We start from the raw sequence: 25,605 nt of genomic DNA on the forward strand, positions 1-25,605 counted from the left end.
CTAGCCCTGTGCCTTATCCCTTTATCCCTGCCCTGCAGTCTGAGGTGGATGCCTCTGTTTTGCTCCTGGAACCCAGTACATAGTCAATTTGATCCTCTTTGCTTTATTAGAATCATATTTTTACTGTGCTAGACTGCGACATCCTTGAGAGCAGGGGAAATTTTATTTTTATATTTCCAAGGTCTGGCCGAGAGCCTGCTTGCCAAGTTTGACTGGACAGGTTGATGCTTCATCTGCTAGGCTGGGTGGGGACCACATGGAGGAGATGGGGTGCAGAGGCCAAAAGGCAAATCTTGTTCTTGTGTCTGTGAGTTAATAGTTCCTTTTCAAATCAGTGTCTTCTGTAATCTTGTTTGTTCTTTACAACCATGAGATAATAGAGCCTATATCTCCATTTGAGAGATGGAGACACTGAAGCTCAAAGAAATTGAGGGATTTAAATGACTTGCTTGAGTTGCAGAGTTGAAGCTATGATTTTTGTTTTTTTAATTTCCAGGTCTGAATTATTTCTGTATTAAATTGCTTAACTAAATGGATGGATATCAGAAATTGGAGCATAGTTAGAAGAGCAGGTAAATGGGTTTTGGATGAAGAAAAAGGAAACAAGAGCAGTTTATTTAGTAGTACAGATGCCTAATAATTGGTACCAAGGACTTATTTATAATTTTAAAATTTTTCTTATTTATTAGATGAGACCAAAATCCTTGTTTCCTATGAGGCACTTCATTAGCTGGCTCCATTTTCTGGGTATTGTGAAGATGCCTGGTACATGGAAGGTTCTATAGATGTTTGCTATTTTTCATCTCCTTCCCTAGCTCCACGCTTTCTCCTGTTTGGAGGATAGCATGTTCCGCCCCTCCCTCAGGCGTGATACCTGTGGCTTCCTTGCCAACTCCTCCATCTCACTACCTCTGCTCATCTTTCATTCAACCCATGTGTACTCCCATGCTCTGGTCTCCATGGCACTCACACACCAGTACCTGTTTAAATATTTTTAATTATGTGATACTTGCCTTCTCCATTAGACTATAGGGCCAGGTCTGGGACCATGTCTAGCCGTCTATTGCAAGATCTCTCACACTCAACCAGTATTGCCTAACTAACAAGGTGCCTGTTGCTAAGGTGATTAGAATGATGTTAAGATTAGAAGAGCTTCAGTTTCTTTGGTTAGACCTTTGCTGTCTATCTTAGCTACCAGTTTAGCCTAAGGGACCCAAATACACAGACATCTCAAAGCTATAGCAGTCCACTTGATTAAATGTTTCTTGCTTCATTCAAGCAAAGGAGGGCTAGATGTCCATGGAACAGTTCTTAGAAGTTTGTAATTATTGGTGGTTACCATGGGCAAGCAGTGGAAATAGATGATAAAATCTCTTTTTCTTTATTATAAAGTTAGAATTAATATACACTCACTTTGTATAGGTACTCCAAAACTTATTATTATTATTATTTTTTAAGACGGTTTCACCATGTTGGTCAGGCTGGTCTTGAACTCCTAACCTCAGGTGATCTGCCTGCCTTGGCCTCCAAAGTGCTTGGATTACAGGCGTGAGCCACTACGCCCGGCCTCCAAAATGTTTTAAAAATCAGGTTTTTTAATCTAGAATATCTGAAGATGATGATAGCCTGTGCAAAAAGCTCACTGGTAGCTTACCAAATGACGTTATACAGATATAACGTAATTTGTGCATATGAATTCCATAACGCTTTCTTTGCTTTCTTTCTGAACCAACACCCCTGACTCTTATGTACTTTGATTTAGTTTGCATTGAAATATGGCTTTAAATCTTAAATGTGTATTCTGCTATGTTTGGAGTTTTGTTTTTGGCTTTCCTTTTACCCTAAGGATGTGTAAAGATTCCACAGATAGCAGTATCTTAAGATATAGAATAATTTCTGTAGCCATCGTGAAAATTGTGACAATTCTGACCTTTTCTAAGAATGGATTTAATTGTATTCTAGCACAACAACTTCTCTGGGGATATTCAGGTAGGATAACTGAATGTTGTGTTCATTTGAAGCCTGATGTTTTTGTTCATTTGGTTCTTTGAATTCTGTTTTTGTATTTACCAAAGTAGCTAGAAATTATGTCAACAATTTTTTTTCTGGTAGTAATAACTATAATATTAAAGGAGAGAGGAAACCATACTAATACAGATTTTTGTTATTATAAATGCCACAGTAAAACCATATTTAAATGACTTGGAAACATTCACTTCATAGAACATTTAGGCTCTAATAAAAGAATGGTGTGGGAATCTGTATTTTAAGCTGTGGTATTTAATGGGACGTGTGATAGTAAATGCACCTCTATTATATGATGCACACAAATATTCTGATTAAAAAGCATAGAGGGAAGTAGAGTTTGGGACCTGTGACTGTAAAGTTAGACAACCACAGCCTTTCTGTTTAGGAGTCTGGCTCAGTGTGCTGCAGTTGGTGATAGCAGAGACCCCCTGTCCTGGGTGTGCTGAGGAAGGGAAGGTGGGCAGCCTAACTCTCATTGGGGACAGTCAGCCGATTGTTCTTACAGTGCCTCGTGTGTCATTTTACTGATTGCCTTTTTTTTAAATAAATAAAAAAATATTTCACTCAACTAGTGGTATTATTTTCCACAAGTTCGTGTTTCATTTGGAAAGTTATAGGATAGAAGGATTAGCCTTATGGAAATCATTTTTATGATAAATATTTTTCTTTGAAGCAGGTGATACACTAAAATTAGTTTAGAAACTAAGTCATTATTATAGTGATAATTCCTATAAAAATTTTTGGCTCCTAGCTTATATTAAAAGTGGTTTATCATTCATAGTTCTTATTACTATATTTTTCTTAAAGCGTTGTCAATGTATCTTACATGTTTTAAGGTGTAGTCAAATCAAAGAGGAAAACAAAATCTTGCTATAAGTAGGCTATGTAATTAACACCTACCCTGGGACTGTCTGGTTACATCGAGTCTCTAAGACGAAAGCTAGGAAGTTGGTGGCAGAGTGTCAGTGATGATTTTTGTAGGAAGGAAAGCTAGGAAGTTGGTGGCAGAATGTCAGTGACGATTTTTTTAGGAAGAAATGTGGTCACTGGGGCTAATGTCGAACCACCCTGGTTTGCGGGACATTTCTGCTGGGACCTGGGGCCTGCAGTGCCACTGCTAGGCTGGAGGTGGAGGGAATCTGACCTGGCAGGAAGGTTGCCCTTTCTTTACTTCCGTTTTTTGTTTGGTCATTTCATTTCTTTTTTCTATTTTCTCTTCATTTCTTTGAAGATTGACTGATCTACAGTACACCATTTAATTTAACCTTGACTGTTATACATGTGTGTTTACAAAGAGATTTGCATCTCTATACATAGAGGAGCACTGTTAGAACTCATCAGCTACCCAGGCTGCCATTGCCACTCTCTGTACAAGATAAAAGTATAAAAATCTGTCACTGTGCTTAGAACCTTTGATGGATTGTATTGTAGCCAGCTGGAGACTGGAGGAGTCTGGTTGAATGCGGTAAACTCCCAGTTAATTAAAGCATTCGGGACTGAGATTTCTTGTTTAAGTAAAATTTTAAGTAGACTATATGTAATATTTCCATCTGTGCTGAAATTCATTCTCAAAGTTAGCACTGAACATAAACATAAACAATAAAAACGTTCAGCCTTTGAGTAGTGATTCATTATGTTGATGTTATTATTTTGAACATATGAGGGATTGAACTGATAATAGTGAAGCAAAAGCTACTCTTGGAAGAGTTCCTTCTAAGTTACATTTGGTAATTAGTTAAACCTTTCTGCCTCTTGGAATAATTTCAGTACTGTAGCTAACCTCTCTGTTGACAATGCTGATAATCCTTAAGGTTACAAAAACCATTCATTTATTAAACTGCTACAAAATTATTTTGCTGATCCTATTAGAGGTGCTTTACAATTTCTATGGCTTTCTAGCCCAGGACATGGAGACTTGTTTCTGTGTTGGCATTTATAACTAAAAAGCTAAATGTCTTAAATACAAAGTGAATAGAATTTAGGACTTCAGATTGAATTGACTTAATGTATGTAGACTAGTGTCTTACTACATTTTCTCTCTCCTTTATTTTCTTTCATATTTTTTTCAGTTGAGCATGACTGATGTGTTAGTTGCATGCTATATGTGGGGGGGGTGTGTGTGTGTCTGTGTGTTTTGTTGGCATTTAATTTATACATTAAATCAGATAATTTTCCTGAAGGTAGGTGTATGTTTTATAAATTGCCAAATTTCATGCAAGGATATTAGGTAAGATTATCTGTGGAATGCATGTCATGTGGTAATTATTAACATAGAACACAAAGCAGTGCATATTGTTTTGTTTTCTGAGTGTTTTGAATTTTAATTTCTAACTCTCTTTTTTGGTATTTCTAGTATTATATCCTTGCCTTGTGATTTGGATATTCCATTATAGTTAAATTCAATTCAGTGAACATTTTTAAAGAACAGTGTTGTAAAATTATATTTTAATGGAACTTACATGTCAGATAGGCTATACTAGTCTGCTGACAAGATTTCGTAATTTCTTATCTATTACTACTTGAATTATCCTAAATCACACAATGTAGGAACTGAAAAATATTCTGAATTTGGGTATTGACACCTGCCTAAAGTTGCAAAAGTGTGCCCTTGCTTAAATTTCTATGGCAGTAATTTTTAAATATCTTATTGTTACATGAAAGGCAATTTCTTGGTAGAAGATAAAGTCATCTTTTTGATATGTAAACTTCTGAAATAAGGGTATGCTTTCTTGGCTAAAAACAATACACAAAAGTTTCCAGGGCCTAAGGTGGGATTCCTCTTATAATATTTTCCAAAGTTGCTCTTTTTTTTTTGAGACGAAGTGTTGCTCTGTCACCCAGGCTGGATTGCAATGGTGCCATCTTGGCTCACCGCAACTTCCGCCTCCTGAGTTCAAGCACTTCTCTGCCTCAGCCTCCCAAGTAGCTGGGATTACAGACACCTGCCACTACGCCCAGCCAATTTTTTGTATTTTTGTAGAGATGGGGTTTCACCATCTTGGCCAGGCTGGTCTTGAACTGACCTTGTGATCTATGTGCCTTGGCCTCACAAAGTGCTTGGGATTAGAGGCGTGAGCCACCACACCCAGCCACTCTTTTAAAAGAGTCTAGAAGTGATATGTACCTAGGGAGAAAATTGAATGTTAGTATCTATACAAGATTGAATTTGAGATGTTTTTTATTTTTCTGGGAAAAACATACCCGTAGATGTATAGTGTTATTTTTTTCATTTTGTTCCTACTGATAGTATAAATGTTATACTCAGAAATACTACTAAATTCACTTCAAAAGAAAATGTAATTTCTAGACCAGTGGTTAAAATTAGTAAAATCTGCCCCCACAACCCAAGCAAATATCTTCTTAGTGTTCTAGTTTATCAGACATCCAAAAGTGGAGCTGCTCTGATGCCTTCACAGTGCTGCCCTACGTGCTCCCTTTGTTGCCTCCAAATTATTTAATGCAAAATCCCAGGGCTCTGAAGAGCACACTTTAATAATCAGTAGCTACGTAAAGGGTACTTTGGAAAAGTTACAAATATGCTGTATATTTGGGCTTAAATATAGAGCAGTCTTTAGATTAGAATCTCATTCCCATTATTTTTCCAGATGAGAGAATTCAAGTCCCAGAAAGATGAAATGACACTTAAATTAGACATCTGTTTAGTTGTTGAAAGGAAACCATGTAAGTCACATTGCTGCTCAGCTTCAGAAAGTGTGAGTCAACTGCAGCTGAGACTCCAGCCTCTGTGCTCTGACTTCGTGCCCTTCTCTGTAGGTCATGCAGCTGTTTGGCTTCTGGAAACTTTAAGTTAACACAAAATGTCCTTCATACAGGTTGGGTGTCCCTAACTCAAAAATCTGAAACCCCGAATGTTCCAAAATCTAAAACAAGTATCTACATGACACTCAAAAGAAGTGCTCATTGGAGCATTTTGGATTTCAGATTTTTGGATTTGGAATACTAAACTAGTAAGTACAATGTGAATATTCCAAAATCCAAAAGAGTCAGAAATCCAAAACATTTCTGGTCACAAGCATTCAGATAAGGGATACTAGGTGTTTATTGGGTTTGCTTATCAATTTTTACCTTTCAATGAAAGGGTTCTTATATAAGTTTTATCTGCATTTTTCCTTGCTGCTTTTATCTGTGAAAAAATAAGCACTAAACATTGTTTTCCATGTTGATTCCATTTGCAGAACATTATAGAATAGTTTAAAAAACACATTTAATTGCATTTTATATATTTATTTAAAATAAGCATTTTCCAGGCAGAATTATTTCTCTCACAGTTTATTGTAAATATGGATTTGTATATAGATTTCCTATCACTATTATTTAAAAAATTATTTTGGCCCAGTTTTGCTGAATTTTTACATGTACTTACAACTCTTAGAAAACTTTCCAGTACTATCTTATTTGTGAGAATAGAAAGCTATTACAGTAGAATTTTATGTATTTATAACATTTCTGTGTATGATTTACAGGAAGACCATGTACTCAGCTGCAGCTTCTAAATCCAGAACGATTTGAACGTCTTATCAAAGAAGTAATGAATACATTCTGGCCTGGCAGAGAGTTGATCGTTCAATGGTATCCATTTGATGAAAACAGAAATCACCCAACTGTTTCATGGCTTAAGATGGTTTGGAAGAATCTTTATATACATTTTTCTGAGGATTTGACTTTATTTAATGAGATGCCACTTATCCCCAGAACTATACTAGAGGAAGGTCAGGCATGTGTGGAACTCATTAGACTCAGGATTCCATCATTAGTCATTTTAGACGATGAATCTGAAGCACAGCTTCCAGAATTTTTAGCGGACATTGTACAAAAACTTGGAGGGATTGTCCTTAAAAAATTAGATGCATCTATACAGCATCCACTTATTAAAAAATATGTTCATTCGCCATTACCAAGTGCTGTTTTGCAGATAATGGAGAAGATACCATTGCAGAAATTGTGCAATCAAATAACTTCACTACTTCCAACACACAAAGATGCCCTGAGGAAGTTCTTGGCTAGTTTAACTGATAGCAGTGAGAAAGAGAAAAGAATAATTCAAGAATTGGCAATATTCAAACGCATTAACCATTCTTCTGGTCAGGGAATTTCTTCTTATACAAAATTGAAAGGTTGTAAAGTCTTACACCATACTGCCAAACTCCCAGCAGATCTGCGACTTTCTATTTCAGTAATAGACAGTAGTGATGAAGCTACTATTCGCTTGGCAAACATGTTGAAAATAGACCAATTAAAGACCACTAGCTGCTTAAAGCTTCTTTTAAAAGATATTGAAAATGCATTTTATTCACATGAAGAGGTAACACAGCTTATGTTATGGATCCTTGAGAATCTGTCTTCTCTTAAAAATGAGAATCCAAATGTGCTTGAGTGGTTAACGCCATTAAAATTCATCCAGATTTCAGAGGAACAGATGGTATCAGCTGGCGAACTCTTTGACCCTGATATAGAAGTACTAAAGGATCTCTTTTATAATGAAGAAGGAACTTATTTCCCACCCTCAGTTTTTACCTCACCAGATATTCTTCATTCTTTAAGACAGATTGGTTTAAAAAATGAAGCTAGTCTTAAAGAGAAGGATGTTGTGCAAGTGGCAAAAAAAATTGAAGCCTTACAGGTCAGTTCTTGTCCAGATCAGGATGTTCTTCTGAAGAAAGCCAAAACCCTCCTACTGGTTTTAAATAAGAATCACACACTGTTGCAATCATCTGAAGGAAAGATGACATTAAAAAAAATAAAATGGGTTCCAGCCTGCAAAGAAAGACCTCCAAATTATCCAGGCTCTTTAGTCTGGAAAGGAGATCTCTGTACTCTCTGTGTACCACCAGATATGTGTGATGTAGGCCATGCAATTCTCGTTGGCTCCTCACTTCCTCTTGTTGAAAGTATCCATGTAAACCTGGAAAAAGCATTAGGGATTTTCACAAAACCTAGCATTAGTGCTGTCTTAAAACACTTTAAAATTGTTGTTGATTGGTATACTTCAAAAACTTTTAGTGATGAAGACTACTATCAATTCCAGCATATTTTGCTTGAAATTTATGGATTCATGCATGATCATCTAAATGAAGGGAAAGATTCTTTCAAAGCCTTAAAATTTCCATGGGTTTGGACTGGCAAAAAATTTTGTCCACTTGCCCAAGCTGTGATTAAACCAATCCATGATCTTGACCTTCAGCCTTATTTGCATAATGTACCTAAAACCATGGCAAAATTCCACCAACTATTTAAGGTCTGTGGTTCAATAGAGGAGTTGACATCAGATCACATTTCCATGGTTATTCAGAAGATATACCTCAAAAGTGACCAAGATCTCAGTGAACAAGAAAGCAAGCAAAATCTTCATCTTATGTTGAATATTATCAGATGGCTTTATAGCAATCAGATTCCAGCAAGCCCCAACACACCAGTTCCTATACATCATAGCAAAAATCCTTCTAAACTTATCATGAAGCCAATTCACGAATGCTGTTATTGTGACATTAAAGTTGATGACCTTAATGACTTACTTGAAGATTCTGTGGAACCAATCATTTTGGTGCATGAGGACATACCCATGAAAACTGCAGAATGGCTAAAAGTTCCATGCCTTAGTACAAGACTGATAAATCCTGAAAACATGGGATTTGAGCAGTCAGGACAAAGAGAACCACTTACTGTAAGAATTAAAAATATTCTGGAAGAATACCCTTCAGTATCAGATATTTTTAAAGAACTACTTCAAAATGCTGATGATGCAAATGCAACAGAATGCAGTTTCTTGATTGACATGAGAAGAAATATGGACATAAGAGAGAATCTCCTAGACCCAGGGATGGCAGCTTGTCATGGACCGGCTTTGTGGTCATTCAATAATTCTCAATTCTCAGATTCAGATTTTGTGAACATAACTAGGTTAGGAGAATCTTTAAAAAGGGGAGAAGTTGACAAAGTTGGAAAATTTGGTCTTGGATTTAATTCTGTGTACCATATCACTGACATTCCCATCATTATGAGTCGGGAATTTATGATAATGTTTGATCCAAACATAAACCATATCAGTAAACATATTAAAGACAAATCCAATCCTGGGATAAAAATTAATTGGAGTAAACAACAGAAAAGACTTAGGAAGTTTCCTAATCAGTTCAAACCATTTATAGATGTTTTTGGCTGTCAGTTACCTTTGACTGTAGAAGCACCTTACAGCTATAATGGAACTCTTTTCCGACTGTCCTTTAGAACTCAACAGGAAGCAAAAGTGAGTGAAGTTAGTAGTACTTGCTATAATACAGCAGATATTTATTCTCTTGTGGATGAATTTAGTCTTTGTGGACACAGGCTTATCATTTTCACTCAGAGTGTAAACTCAATGTATTTGAAGTATTTGAAAATTGAGGAAAGCAACCCCAGCTTAGCACAAGATACAGTAATAATTAAAAAAAAATCCTGCTCTTCCAAAGCATTGAACACACCTGTCTTAAGTGTTTTAAAAGAGGCTGCTAAGCTCATGAAGACTTACAGCAGCAGTAATAAAAAGCTTCCCAGTGATGAACCAAAGTCATCTTGCATTCTTCAGATCACAGTGGAAGAATTTCACCATGTGTTCAGAAGGATTGCTGATTTACAGTCACCACTTTTTAGAGGTCCAGATGATGACCCAGCTGCTCTCTTTGAAATGGCCAAGTCTGGCCAATCAAAAAAGCCATCAGATGAGTTGTCACAAAAAACAGTAGAGTGTACCACGTGGCTTCTGTGTACTTGCATGGACACAGGAGAGGCTCTGAAGTTTTCCCTGAGTGAGAGTGGAAGAAGACTCGGACTGGTTCCATGTGGGGCAGTAGGAGTTCTGCTGTCGGAAATCCAGGACCAGAAGTGGACCGTGAAACCACACATTGGGGAGGTGTTTTGCTATTTACCTTTACGAATAAAAACAGGCTTGCCAGTTCACATCAATGGGTGCTTTGCTGTTACTTCAAATAGGAAAGAAATCTGGAAGACAGATACAAAAGGACGGTGGAATACCACGTTCATGAGACATGTTATTGTTAAAGCTTACTTACAGGCACTGAGTGTCTTACGGGACCTGGCCACTAGTGGGGAGCTAATGGATTATACTTACTATGCAGTGTGGCCCGATCCTGATTTAGTCCATGATGATTTTTCTGTAATTTGCCAAGGATTTTATGAAGATATAGCTCATGGAAAAGGGAAAGAATTGACCAGAGTCTTCTCTGATGGATATACTTGGGTTTCCATGAAGAACGTAAGATTTCTAGATGACACTATACTTAAAAGAAGAGATGTTGGTTCAGCAGCCTTCAAGATATTTTTGAAATACCTCAAGAAGACTGGGTCCAAAAACCTTTGTGCTGTTGAACTTCCTTCTTCAGTAAAATTAGGATTTGAAGAAGCTGGCTGTAAACAGATACTACTTGAAAACACATTTTCAGAGAAACAGTTTTTTTCTGAAGTTTTTTTCCCAAATATTCAAGAAATTGAAGCAGAACTTAGAGATCCTTTAATGATTTTTGTTCTAAATGAAAAAGTTGATGAGTTCTCAGGAATTCTTCGTGTTACTCCATGTATTCCTTGTTCCTTGGAGGGGCATCCTTTGGTTTTGCCATCAAGATTGATCCACCCTGAAGGACGAGTTGCAAAGTTATTTGATATTAAAGATGGAAGATTCCCTTATGGTTCTACTCAGGATTATCTCAATCCTATTATTTTGATTAAACTAGTTCAGTTAGGTATGGCTAAAGATGATATTTTATGGGATGACATGCTAGAACGTGCAGAGTCAGTAGCTGAAATTAATAAAAGTGATCATGTTGCTGCATGCCTAAGAAGTAGTATCCTATTGAGTCTTATTGATGAGAAACTAAAAATAAGGGATCCTAGAGCAAAGGACTTTGCTGCAAAATATCAAACAATCCCCTTCCTTCCATTTCTGACAAAACCAGCAGGTTTTTCTTTGGACTGGAAAGGTAACAGTTTTAAGCCTGAAACCATGTTTGCAGCAACTGACCTTTATACAGCTGAACATCAAGATATAGTTTGTCTTTTGCAACCAATTCTAAATGAAAATTCCCATTCCTTTAGAGGTTGTGGTTCAGTGTCATTGGCTGTTAAAGAGTTTTTGGGATTACTTAAGAAGCCAACAGTTGATCTGGTTATAAACCAATTGAAAGAAGTTGCAAAATCAGTTGATGATGGAATTACACTGTACCAGGAGAATATCACCAATGCTTGCTACAAATACCTTCATGAAGCCATGATGCAAAATGAAATCACTAAGATATCAATTATTGATAAGTTAAAACCCTTTAGCTTCATTCTAGTTGAGAATGCATATGTTGACTCAGAAAAAGTTTCTTTTCATTTAAATTTTGAGGCGGCACCATACCTTTATCAGTTGCCTAATAAATATAAAAATAATTTCCGTGAACTTTTTGAAAATGCAGGTGTGAGGCAGTCATTCACTGTTGAAGATTTTGCTCTTGTTTTGGAATCTATTGATCAAGAAAGAGGAACAAAGCAAATAACAGAAGAGAATTTTCAGCTTTGTCGACGAATAATCAGTGAAGGAATATGGAGCCTCATTAGAGAAAAGAAACAAGAATTTTGTGAGAAAAATTATGGCAAGATATTATTGCCAGATACTAATCTTATGCTTCTCCCTGCTAAGTCATTATGTTACAATGATTGCCCTTGGATAAAAGTAAAGGATACCACTGTAAAATATTGTCATGCTGATATACCCAGGGAAGTAGCTGTAAAACTAGGAGCAGTCCCAAAGCGACACAAAGCCTTAGAAAGATATGCATCCAATGTCTGTTTTACAACACTTGGCACAGAATTTGGACAGAAAGAAAAATTGACTAGCAGAATTAAGAGCATCCTTAATGCATATCCTTCTGAAAAGGAAATGTTGAAAGAGCTTCTTCAGAATGCTGATGATGCAAAGGCGACAGAAATATGTTTTGTGTTTGATCCTAGACAGCATCCAGTTGATAGAATATTTGATGATAAGTGGGCCCCACTGCAAGGGCCAGCACTTTGTGTGTACAACAATCAGCCATTTACAGAAGATGATGTTAGAGGAATCCAGAATCTTGGAAAAGGCACGAAAGAAGGAAATCCTTATAAAACTGGACAATATGGAATAGGGTTCAATTCTGTGTATCATATCACAGACTGCCCATCTTTTATTTCTGGCAATGACATCCTGTGTATTTTTGATCCTCATGCCAGATATGCACCAGGGGCCACATCCATTAGTCCTGGACGCATGTTTAGGGATTTGGATGCAGATTTTAGGACACAATTCTCAGATGTTCTGGATCTTTATCTGGGAACCCACTTTAAACTGGATAATTGCACAATGTTCAGATTTCCTCTTCGTAATGCAGAAATGGCAAAAGTTTCAGAAATTTCGTCTGTTCCAGCATCAGACAGAATGGTCCAGAATCTTTTGGACAAATTGCGCTCAGATGGGGCAGAACTTCTAATGTTTCTTAATCACATGGAAAAAATTTCTATTTGTGAAATAGATAAAAGTACTGGAGCTCTAAATGTGCTGTATTCAGTAAAGGGCAAAATCACAGATGGAGACAGATTAAAAAGGAAACAATTTCATGCATCTGTAATTGATAGTGTTACTAAAAAGAGGCAGCTTAAAGACATACCAGTTCAACAGATAACATACACTATGGATACTGAGGACTCTGAAGGAAATCTGACTACGTGGCTAATTTGTAATAGATCAGGTTTTTCAAGTATGGACAAAGTATCTAAGAGTGTCATATCAGCTCACAAGAATCAAGATATTACTCTTTTCCCACGTGGTGGAGTAGCTGCTTGTATTACTCACAACTATAAAAAACCCCATAGGGCCTTCTGCTTTCTGCCTCTCTCTTTGGAGACTGGGCTGCCATTTCATGTGAATGGCCACTTTGCACTAGACTCAGCCAGAAGGAACCTGTGGCGTGATGATAATGGAGTTGGTGTTCGAAGTGACTGGAATAACAGTTTAATGACAGCATTAATAGCTCCTGCATATGTTGAATTGCTAATACAGTTAAAAAAACGGTATTTCCCTGGTTCTGATCCAACATTATCAGTTTTACAGAACACCCCTATTCATGTTGTAAAGGACACTTTAAAGAAGTTTTTATCATTTTTCCCAGTTAACCGTCTTGATCTACAGCCAGATTTATATTGTCTAGTGAAAGCACTTTACAGTTGCATTCACGAAGACATGAAACGTCTTTTGCCTGTTGTGCGAGCTCCAAATATTGATGGCTCTGACTTGCACTCTGCAGTTATAATTACTTGGATCAATATGTCTACTTCAAATAAAACTAGACCATTTTTTGACAATTTACTACAGGATGAATTACAACACCTTAAAAATGCAGATTATAATATCACCACACGCAAAACAGTGGCAGAGAATGTCTATAGACTGAAACATCTCCTTTTAGAAATTGGTTTCAACTTGGTTTATAACTGTGATGAAACTGCTAATCTTTACCACTGTCTTATAGATGCAGATATTCCTGTTAGTTATGTGACCCCTGCTGATATCAGATCTTTTTTAATGACATTTTCCTCTCCTGATACTAATTGCCATATTGGGAAGTTGCCATGTCGTCTCCAGCAGACTAATCTAAAACTTTTTCATAGTTTAAAACTTTTAGTTGATTATTGTTTTAAAGATGCAGAAGAAAATGAGATTGAAGTTGAGGGACTGCCCCTTCTCATTACACTGGACAGTGTTTTGCAAACTTTTGATGCAAAGCGACCCAAGTTTCTGACAACATACCATGAATTGATTCCATCCCGCAAAGACTTGTTTATGAATACATTATATTTGAAATATAGTAATATTTTATTGAACTGTAAAGTTGCAAAAGTGTTTGACATTTCCAGCTTTGCTGATTTGTTATCCTCTGTGTTGCCTCGAGAATATAAGACCAAAAGTTGCACAAAGTGGAAAGACAATTTTGCAAGTGAGTCTTGGCTTAAGAATGCGTGGCATTTTATCAGTGAGTCTGTAAGTGTGAAAGAAGAACAGGAAGAAACAAAACCAAAATTTGACATTGTTGTTGATACTCTAAAAGACTGGGCATTGCTTCCAGGAACAAAGTTTACTGTTTCAGCCAACCAGCTTGTGGTTCCTGAAGGAGATGTTCTGCTTCCTCTCAACCTTATGCACATTGCAGTTTTTCCAAATGCGCAGAGTGATAAAGTTTTTCATGCTCTAATGAAAGCTGGCTGTATTCAGCTTGCTTTGAACAAAATCTGTTCCAAAGACAGCACATTTGTTCCTCTGTTGTCATGTCACACAGCAAATATAGAGAGCCCCACAAGCATTTTGAAGGCTCTACATTATATGGTCCAAACATCAACATTTAGAACAGAAAAATTAGTAGAAAATGACTTTGAAGCACTTTTGATGTATTTCAACTGCAATTTGAATCATTTGATGTCCCAAGATGACATAAGAATTTTAAAGTCACTTCCATGCTATAAATCCATCAGTGGCCGCTATGTGAGCATTGCAAAATTTGGAACATGCTATGTACTTACAAAAAGTATCCCTTCAGCTGAAGTGGAAAAATGGACACAATCATCATCATCTGCATTTCTTGAAGAAAAAATACACTTAAAAGAACTATATGAGGTGATTGGTTGTGTACCTGTAGATGATCTTGAGGTATATTTGAAACACCTCTTACCAAAAATTGAAAACCTCTCTTATGATGCAAAATTAGAGCACTTGATCTATCTTAAGAATAGATTATCAAGTGCTGAGGAATTATCAGAGATTAAGGAACAACTTTTTGAAAAACTGGAAAGTTTATTGATAATCCATGATGCTAACAGTAGACTAAAGCAAGCAAAGCAGTTCTATGATAGAACTGTGAGAGTTTTTGAAGTTATGCTTCCTGAAAAATTGTTTATTCCTAAAGATTTCTTTAAGAAATTAGAACAACTTATAAAACCCAAAAATCATGTTACATTTATGACATCCTGGGTGGAATTCTTAAGAAATATTGGACTAAAATATATACTGTCTCAGCAGCAGTTGTTACAATTTGCTAAGGAAATCAGTGTGAGGGCTAATACAGAAAATTGGTCCAAAGAAACTTTGCAAAATACAGTTGATATCCTTCTCCATCATATATTCCAAGAACGAATGGATTTGTTATCTGGAAATTTTCTGAAAGAACTGTCTTTAATACCATTCTTATGTCCTGAGCGGGCCCCTGCAGAATTCATTAGATTTCATCCTCAATATCAAGAGGTAAATGGAACACTTCCTCTTATAAAGTTCAATGGAGCACAGGTAAATCCAAAATTCAAGCAATGTGATGTACTCCAGCTGTTATGGACATCCTGTCCTATTCTTCCAGAGAAAGCTACACCCTTGAGCATCAAAGAACAGGAAGGTAGTGATCTTGGTCCACAAGAACAGCTTGAACAAGTTTTAAATATGCTTAGTGTTAACCTGGATCCTCCTCTTGATAAGGTCATCAATAACTGCAGAAACATATGCAACATAACAACTTTGGATGAAGAAATGGTAAAAACTAGAGCAAAAGTTTTAAGGAGCATATATGAATTCCTTAGTGCAGAAAAAAGAGAATTTCGTTTTCAATTGCGAGGGGTTGCTTTTGTGATGGTAGAAGATGGTTGGAAACTTCTGAAGCCTGAGGAGGTAGTGATAAACCTAGAATATGAATCTGATTTTAAACCTTATTTGTACAAGCTACCTTTAGAACTTGGCACATTTCACCAGTTGTTCAAACACTTAGGCACTGAAGATATTATTTCAACTAAGCAGTATGTTGAAGTGTTGAGCCGTATATTTAAAAATTCTGAAGGTAAACAATTAGATCCTAATGAGATGCGTACAGTTAAGCGAGTAGTTTCTGGTCTGTTCAAGAGTCTACAGAATGATTCAGTCAAGGTGAGGGGTGATCTGGAGAATGTACGAGATCTTGCACTTTACCTCCCAAGCCAAGATGGTAGATTGGTAAAGTCAAGCATCTTAGTGTTTGATGATGCACCACATTATAAAAGTAGAATCCAGGGGAATATTGGTGTGCAAATGTTGGTTGATCTCAGCCAATGCTACTTAGGGAAGGACCATGGATTTCATACTAAGTTGATAATGCTCTTTCCTCAAAAACTTAGACCTCGATTATTGAGCAGTATACTTGAAGAACAGTTAGATGAAGAGACTCCCAAAGTTTGTCAGTTTGGAGCATTGTGTTCTCTACAAGGAAGATTGCAGTTACTCTTGTCTTCTGAACAGTTCATTACAGGACTAATTAGAATTATGAAGCATGAAAATGATAATGCTTTTCTGGCCAATGAAGAAAAAGCCATAAGACTTTGCAAAGCTTTAAGAGAAGGATTGAAAGTCTCCTGTTTTGAAAAGCTTCAAACAACATTAAGAGTGAAAGGTTTTAATCCTATTCCCCACAGCAGAAGTGAAACTTTTGCTTTTTTGAAACGATTTGGGAATGCAGTCATCCTGCTCTACATTCAACATTCAGACAGTAAAGATATTAATTTCCTGTTAGCATTGGCAATGACTCTTAAATCAGCAACTGACAATTTGATTTCTGATACTTCATATTTAATTGCTATGCTAGGATGCAATGATATTTACAGGATCGGTGAGAAACTTGACAGTTTAGGAGTGAAATACGACTCTTCAGAGCCGTCAAAACTGGAACTTCCAATGCCTGGTACACCAATTCCTGCTGAAATTCATTACACTCTTCTTATGGACCCAATGAATGTTTTCTACCCGGGAGAATACGTTGGGTACCTTGTTGATGCTGAAGGTGGTGATATCTATGGATCATACCAGCCAACATACACATATGCAATTATCGTACAAGAAGTTGAAAGAGAAGATGCTGATAATTCTAGTTTTCTAGGAAAGATATATCAGATTGATATTGGTTATAGTGAATATAAAATAGTTAGCTCTCTTGATCTGTATAAGTTTTCAAGACCTGACGAAAGCTCTCAAAGCAGAGACAGTGCTCCTTCTACACCAACCAGCCCTACTGAGTTCCTTGCCCCTGGTCTGAGAAGCATTCCTCCTCTTTTCTCTGGTAGAGAGAGCCACAAAACTTCTTCAAAACATCAGTCCCCCAAAAAGCTTAAGGTTAATTCTTTACCAGAAATCTTAAAAGAAGTGACTTCTGTGGTGGAGCAAGCATGGAAGCTTCCGGAATCAGAACGAAAAAAGATTATTAGGCGGTTGTATTTGAAATGGCATCCTGACAAAAATCCAGAGAACCATGACATTGCCAATGAAGTTTTTAAACATTTGCAGAATGAAATCAACAGATTAGAAAAACAGGCTTTTCTAGATCAAAATGCAGACAGGGCCTCCAGACGAACGTTTTCAACCTCAGCATCCCGATTTCAGTCAGACAAGTACTCATTTCAGAGATTCTATACTTCATGGAATCAAGAAGCAACGAGCCATAAATCTGAAAGACAGCAGCAAAACAAAGAAAAATGCCCGCCTTCGGCTGGACAGACTTACTCTCAAAGATTCTTTGTTCCTCCCACTTTCAAGTCGGTTGGCAATCCAGTGGAAGCACGCAGATGGCTGAGACAAGCCAGAGCAAACTTTTCAGCTGCCAGGAATGACCTTCATAAAAATGCCAATGAGTGGGTGTGCTTTAAATGCTACCTTTCTACCAAGTTAGCTTTGATTGCAGCTGACTATGCTGTGAGGGGAAAGTCTGATAAAGATGTAAAACCAACTGCACTTGCTCAGAAAATAGAGGAATATAGTCAGCAACTTGAAGGACTGACAAACGATGTTCACACATTGGAAGCTTATGGTGTAGACAGTTTAAAAACAAGATATCCTGATTTGCTTCCTTTTCCTCAGATTCCAAATGACAGGTTCACTTCTGAGGTTGCTATGAGGGTGATGGAATGTACTGCCTGTATCATAATAAAACTTGAAAATTTTATACAACAAAAAGCGTGAAGGTATTTAAAGAAAAAAAAGGGGGTAGATCTTGAATGTGTTGTAGCACAAATATATATTGCTGTACTTCATTAAGCTTCGTTGCCAGTTAGCTAGGAATTGTGAAGCACATTGCAGATTGTTTTGGGAGAATTCTGGAGTTGTTAACATGAGTACCAACAGAAAAACCTTAACTGAATCTAAAACTATTTTGAAGATGGTGGTGAGCTGCAAAATAGCTAGCTAGATTTGAATGATTGGGATGGCACATTATTGAACTGCACTTTATATAACCAAAGCTTAGCAGTTTGTTAGATAAGAGTCTATGTATGATTCTGGTTAAGATAAAATAATTTTATGTTTTTAACATGTTTTTGAAGGAGCAAATGAACACTGGACATATCATTGGTTTAAACATGTAAGGGGGATTGAATTAAGTCTTTGTAGTTTGTCATTTTTTTTAAGTAGATCCTCTTGGATGCATTATTTTCTTATCAGCTGGCTCTGATTATGAATTTGTTGCAATTTTATGTCATACTCAGTGCATTTAAAAAATGGTACAGTATTGTGATCCTATTACTTGATTAAGAGTGTGAAGGTAGTACTTTTTAGAGTGCACTGAGTGCACTTTACATCTTTATTTAAATTTTTTTAACATCTTATGTTTACAGGCTTCCTGTTTCATGAAGATAGCAATGGAAAACTCAAAATGGTGGCAGTTCTTATTACCAGATGTTAGTATTGTTTCTGGAAACTGCTTGCTAGGACGACATTTATTAACTGTTAGAACACTTGCTTTATGTTTGTGTGTACACATTTTCCACAAATGTCATAATTTATATAGTGTGGTTGAACAGGATGCAATCTTTTGTTGTCTAAAGGTGCTGCAGTTAAAAAAAACTTTCAATATGGCACTTAGTGGAGTTTTTTTTTTTCACTTTAAAAACATTAAAAATTGCTTAAAATCATCTACTAGTTATAATGATCAGCTTATATTTCCCCATGAATGATTAGAACTGACATTTAATTCATGTCTGTCTCACCATACTTGTTTACTTTAACATTTTTTTTTGCAGAATGTAAAAGAAAGGTAATGAAAATTAGTTTATGGGAGTGTACTGGCTGTAAATGATGCTAAATATATTTTATGCATAAGGGCTTCCGGAAATTGTTAAAACATTTTTTACTTTTATTGGTAACAGGAATGTTTGCACCTCCACCTTGTATTGCTTCTGGATGTGAAATCATGTAATTATTTCTGCTGTTATATTAAGTGCCATACTTTTAATAAAGCAAAATGTACATATGAAATCATCATAATGGGTATTTCCTGAGAAATAGTTCACTGGAAATCAAACTTAACATCTTAATATTAAGTTTCAAGGTGTGTGTTTATTGGAAATATTAGGAAAATATTTTCTTGTATATTTTCATGCTGGAATTTTAGCAGATTTCTTTTCTAGGATTAAGAGAATATAAAGTGCTTGTTATATAGTAGGTTTAGGTGCTCATTGATTTAGCTGAGTTTATGTCACCTTTTTAGAGAATCAGATTAGTTGATTTATATGGCCTATATGTGTTTGGAAACAGATACATTAAATATTTTTTTTTTCCTGTAGGTAGAGGCTGACTTGATATTTTCCTTGCCTCAGGGGACAGCTGCATAGCTGGTACTAATTCACACTTTAGTACTGACATATATGAATTCTTCATCTTTATAGCTGAGGCACAAGTCTTCAAAGTTAGGCAGATGAGGGCTAAGAGTACTTTCTGTTCTGGAGCTACCTGAATTCTGCATCTTCAGCTTTATTTAAAGTACTTGCTACTTCAAAGCTCCAATTCAGCACTTAGATTTTATTGCTTTTGAATATTAAAATTTACACAGAAAACCTCGTTTGGCCTTGATGATAGTTGCTCTAGTTGGAGTTTTGTGATTTTTCCAGGCTTAAAAAACACCCACACAGGTTCATAATCCCATATATGAAACCCTTAATGTGTCTCATAATTAATACAAGTATATATAACTTTTTAATGAAATGCTCCCACCAGGGTCAGGCTGTACCTGTAATCAAACGCATTCGTATTTCTGAAGTGAAGTCTATGAGGGTTCACACTAAATTGAATACATAGACCTGATAAATAGCCTTATGTAATTCGAGTCAGCTTTGCCACCAATAGTTTACAGCAGACTTATATTAAAATTTTCACTTTTTGAAGCATTTTAGATTTTGGAATTGAGGTTAAGGAATTTTGGACCTGAGCTATTTTGCTATTCTATGCTTCCCCCACCTTTACCGTAGTTTGCTCTTCTTTTAAAAAGATAATGGAAGCTGTCTACTGGCGTGTGGATCAGCTGCTCCTGAGTAGAGTAGCATGCAGTCTAGGAAAGGGATGGAGCAACATCCGCACTCGGGAGCAGGCTCTCTGCTGCAGAGGCTCCAGGGACAGGGCGTCCCCAGCAGGATGGCTCAATTGTTCATGGTCTCTGTGAGGAAGCAAGTGAAAAACTTGCACCATACAATTAATTAATGGAGTCCGGGGTGCTGAGAGCTCAAAAATGATTTGGGCAAAATCTTAAAATAGTATTTAACAAAATGAAGAGGAGTTGTTCACAGGTCTGATTTGGGGATGAATGGAATTTACTTGTTTCATTAGTTCCAGTTGACATTTTTGGTAGTTTAAATGTTTTGTAGATCTCAAGGATGACATTTATAGTGCTGGTAGAAAATGGCAATTATAGAAATGTATTTGAAGTGGAATTCAGTATGTGAAGAAGACTGCTGAAGCCAAGTAAGAGGTGATGTTTCAAATCAAAGAAGGGGACACAAAGCTACATAAGCAGACACAACCTGAAAACCATTGTGCACAGGATTCTGCCCTTTCAGAAGACCTACCCTCATTCCCTGTTTTCCATAGGAGCAAAGACTACCTATTGGGTAACCTGGTGGGGTTGGCGGGGGGAAACCAACACACATGGCTTGACTCTTTTAATGTGAATTTGGCTGCCTTCAGAGAAGGCATATGTCCATCCTCCTCATGTAGTGGCTATAGAAGTTGGGAACCTTTAGTTTTGCCTGTGACTAGAGTGGTTTGTGTTTTATTCAGCTGTGAACTACTAGGAAGTCCATTTTGCTGCAAACCAGCTATCCTTATTATTAGAGCATAATAGTAGTAGAAGATTTTATCTTCATCTTTTTTACTGTATCTACTCAGTTTATAAATTGGGAAAGAAATAAGTGCTATTTTTAGATTCCTAATGTAGAAACACTCAATAGTCTATAATCACATAGTCTAATAGGAGTATCAGTCTAAATACGCTGTTATGTATGTTTATAATCATGACCTGATGCCTTCAATAAAAATTTAAATTACATTATATAATATGTTTAAGAAGACAGATTTATGTAATCCATTTTAGAATATAACCCATCTAAAAGCTTTTATTCTAATGAAGGATAACTTTCTTATTCTGGAGAATATATTTATCCATAACAACTTCTTTCAACATTATTCCATATAGCTAAGGATCAAAAAAATAGAATAAAAGTTTCTGTTCTCCACACTTTCTAATTGACTACTTTTATTTACCTCACTTTATCATCTACACACTATATTTTGGACATATACTATGAGAACCAAGCTAGTTTATAAATGTTTAGTGATCTTGTGTTTTATCAACTGGGCTTGAAGACATGTTTTGCACAAATGGAACAAAATACCAGGAACCATTTACTAGGACAATAGGAATGTCACAGTAAGAAAACAGTTTACTCAGTACTTAACTAAATGGAAAAGGTAAATACCAATTTATAGGTAAAACACCCAACCGCCTGTGAAATTGGAGGAGCATTACACTCAGATCAGTTTGCTCTTAACTGCTTGGAAAGCACTGTATTTTTATTTTGAAATTTCAAGTGTTTATGCGTTCTAGCAATTTAAACATCAGGGAGTTGTTACAAGCAGTCTATGCTGTTAACATCTTAGCATTAGGAATAAAGAGCTCACTTTTGTATTTTTTCTTGATTCTGAGATTATGGAAAATGAATTTGAACTTGTATTTATAGTTATTAATATGTCATGTCATTAGAAAGTTGCAGTGCTACACCTGTTTGGAGATTCTTTTTATAATAAGTAAAACAAAAACAAATCCCACTACTTTTTGTGGTAGAGGGCATTTTACAAAGTGAGTGGGTGGTCTACACAAAACGAACCTGTCTTCAGAGGTCAGTGTGTTCTATTTGATAGCAACTTATACAGCCAATTGGCACTAAGCATTTTCACAAGCTCTGAGTGTCTTATTTCTATGAAGTTACATCCAGACTTTTGTCTTGTGTAGAGGAAAGAACCACAGACTAGCCCTTTGATCTTGGTAGATACAAAACCTCTTTGGGCTTCAGTTTCTTTGTCAAATAAGTATTATTCCATCTGTACAATTATCACACAGACAGGTGTTTTGGACACAGATAACACATGGAACTTTCAAAGTGAAAAGAGCTATGCAAATTTAGGGTTACATTTTGGTTTAATTTCAGTAGTGACCATGTGACCTTGTGACTTGTTCTACTTGAGCCTTTGTCACCAGTAACTTGGGGAAAAATAATATGTACCTCAGAGATTTGTGAAGATGAAAACAGTAAGACATTCTTTAACTGTGAAGTCTGGGGCTGGGCTCGGTGGCTCACGCCTGTAATACTAGCACTTTGGGAGGCTGAGGCAGGCGGATCACTAGGTCAGGAGTTCAAGACCAGCCTGGCCAACATAGTGAAGCCCCGTCTTTACTAAAAATACAAAAATTAGCTGGGCATGGTGGCACGTGCCAGTAGTATCAAATACTTGGGAGGCTGAGGCAGAATCACTTGAATGCGGGAGGTGGAGGTTGTGGTGAGCCGAGATCACGCCACTGCACTCCAGCCTGGGCAACAGAGTGAGACACCATTTCAAAAAAATAAATAAATAAAACTGTGAAGTCTGAAAAATGAGGTTGATTTTTATTGCTTATTGACTATATACAGAAAGTCTAATTTTGTGTAATTTATTCCTTTAACTACATCTTGAAAATCAGATCAACCTCAAATTCCCTTCAAAACATGAAAGTTTTCTTGTGAAACCTGACATATTTGCATTAAACAGTAGGAAGGATGTTAGGTTTGAGTGCTATAAATGAAACGCTGTATAGAACTTTGGGGCATTTTAGTATTGACCAAGGCTACTCTCATGGGGCATCAGATATCCACAGCGGAGCGTCATACATGAACTCCACATAGCAACTCAACACTGCCTGTGTGCCCACACGGACAAGATGGGGGGAGGCGAGGCAGAGAGAAGTTGCAATTGTTTTGGTGAAAATCCAGTGGAAAAACACATTGCTTTTACATTTCTTCAACTTTTGTGTCTCACATCCACGTGCATTTTGAGATCATGTAGTTTTGTCCGAACACTTTCATTGGCACATTTTTTTTTCTTAAGTTCCTCTGGAAGCATTTACTTCCCATCCACACCGCCTCAGTCTTTCACGATGTCCAGCTGCTCCCCGGATGTGAGGATCTGGGTTCAGCACTGCAAAGCTCACTGAGAGGACACAGGCGGCTCAGAGGCAGATGTGGCTGTTCTCCTGGCACGTGGTGCCCACACCAGCCACAGACAGGTACAGCTTCCCATCTGGACACACACAGATTTCGTAGAGTCTCTGCGAGCTGCCAGAGGGACCCCACGTCCCCTGCACCAGCTTGGGTAAGCACACAGTTTCAGCATCAAGCACAAGCTGGTTGAGAGAAGGTGACACACAGGCGTTAAGGGAGGGCCACCCTGGTCAACAGCAAATCCCCATTCTCACAAGGTTTCCAATTAGTTTCTTCTCACAGAAAATGAAATAGGCACCTGACTTTATGTAAGTCATTTCAATTATCTGATTCTTTTAAAGCCTTGTTCTATTTTACGTGCAGGTTGGGACTTCACAGTTCCTTCCAGTCTAGCTGAGAAATGTGACCCCATTGTGAAAACGTTTCACCTTTACAGTTTTTTGTTTTCAATAAACTGGGTTGCTCTTTAGTTTTGTGATGCTACACTTCTAAAAACGCCTTTCAAAATTATTTGTCAAAAATATTAGAATTCTGCCAATTTACATTTATCTTGTGACTCACTTTGACTATGTAAATCCTCTCCTCCCCATTAGGATAAAGTACAATCCACTGAAATAGATTCTTCTTAATAATTTTTACCCGTGAATGATGAAATGTATCCTGATTTTATTTTCCTACGAGAGGCAATTAAATTCATCCTATTAGCTGGCAACCATTTCCCTAACTTTTAAATATTATTTGAAACTGCACTACCTCCTTTTAGATGCAGAAAAGCAGTAGACAGATAGACTAAGCCAATGAAAAAGAAATGAAAGCTACCGGATTTTCCGGTCAAATGATAATTTGGTTAAACTGAAATGCAAACAGAGCCACTGAAATCTTTTTGATAAAGAAATAAGAATAGTCACATCCAGCAGCCAAACGCTGCCCACTCCAGGACACTCACTTGTTCCAAGGAATTAAACTGAATGTGGGTAGGCATAATCCTGTCCTTGTCAACGAGGCGAGCTCCTTCCTTTATTTTATGTGGCTGTTATCCTTGCCTTTCAATCTATTAACAACTTGCTGTCTGCTGCACGCATTCCCTGGTGTGGACCCTGGCAGGTGAGGCTCGATCGCACGGCCCCACAGCATCTCGGGCAGCTCTGCTCCCTGCGTGGTCTAGTGCACTCAGGGTCAAAGAAGTCAAATAGGTGTTAGTATGTTTTTGAAGTAGAATCTCTTTAGGTTATTATCCAACAACTCAGGTTCTTTGGGCACTTGCTTTTCACTAACACACTTTCATCTTGTTGGCTTCTGTCTCCTTTCTTCTGGCTAATTGGTCAATTTTTTTCTAGTTGCCATTTTTTCCCCTACTCTTCCAGCAAACTCTAGCTGCTAGAGCAGTCCACACACCGCCTCCAAAGCTCATTTTTTTTTTTTTTTGCCTTTATGGGACGATGTTTGTTGAGAAGTTGAAATCTCTCTCATCCCTTTGAACTAGCTCCTCGTAATAAGGAAGATTCATTCTAATTACGTGTCTGATTGTGTGCTACTTGTACAAGACTCCTACTTCATGGAAATAAGTAAGATTTCAAAAGTAAGGTAAGTTTAAATTTGTGAAGGTAACATGTTTTTAAGTGTGTAGTGACATGATTTCATAATGCGATTCCAACACTCTTGATTTTTATTTCTGCATTAATCTGCTTCTGACGTCATAACTTCATAGGTTATGACTTGCGGTGGCTTCCCCTGAAGACGTGTGTTCCACTAGCAGGCTGTCATCTGGTGGGTCCTGCCCACACACTCTGGGGCTGCTCTCACGGCCGGCTCGATGATGGCACCGTATCCACCTACTCCTTTACTACACCTTCCTATTAGTATCATAGTAATGTAGTTTCAAAATGTTGGCACCCATATTCCTACAGTAGAGTCTCAAAACCCTGTGATGTAATTAAGCAAATATTATGTTCCCTATTTGACAATAAGGAGAAAGGCCCA

General features: G+C 37.1%; 2 protein-coding genes across 7 annotated transcripts in view; one reads left to right on the top strand and one right to left on the bottom strand.

Annotated features, from left to right (window-relative positions):
• SACS (sacsin molecular chaperone) overlaps positions 1-20,618 on the top strand; it is a 78,948-nt gene extending 58,330 nt beyond the window's left edge. For 2 of the 3 annotated variants that reach the window (XM_012441508.3, XM_012441518.3), the window contains exon 8: positions 6,513-20,618. In XM_012441508.3, coding sequence (XP_012296931.2) covers positions 6,513-18,067 — 11,555 coding nt within the window. In that variant the 3' untranslated portion in view covers positions 18,068-20,618. Of the gene's footprint in view, positions 1-1,962; positions 1,990-6,512 lie in introns of all 3 variants that reach the window. The other variant, XM_012441503.3, reaches the window with a different exon arrangement.
• The window catches only part of SGCG (sarcoglycan gamma), a 117,839-nt gene continuing 102,000 nt past the window's right edge, over positions 9,767-25,605 (bottom strand). For 3 of the 4 annotated variants that reach the window (XM_021677348.2, XM_064373509.1, XM_021677350.2), the window contains one exon: positions 17,747-23,807. In XM_021677348.2, coding sequence (XP_021533023.2) covers positions 23,634-23,807 — 174 coding nt within the window. In that variant the 3' untranslated portion in view covers positions 17,747-23,633. Of the gene's footprint in view, positions 10,674-17,746; positions 23,808-25,605 lie in introns of those variants that run through there. The other variant, XM_012441531.3, reaches the window with a different exon arrangement.

This window comes from Aotus nancymaae, unplaced genomic scaffold (genome assembly GCF_030222135.1).
Source record: "Aotus nancymaae isolate 86718 unplaced genomic scaffold, 86718_ANA_hifiasm-v0.15.2.pri h1tg000009l, whole genome shotgun sequence".
NCBI lineage: Eukaryota > Metazoa > Chordata > Mammalia > Primates > Aotidae > Aotus > Aotus nancymaae.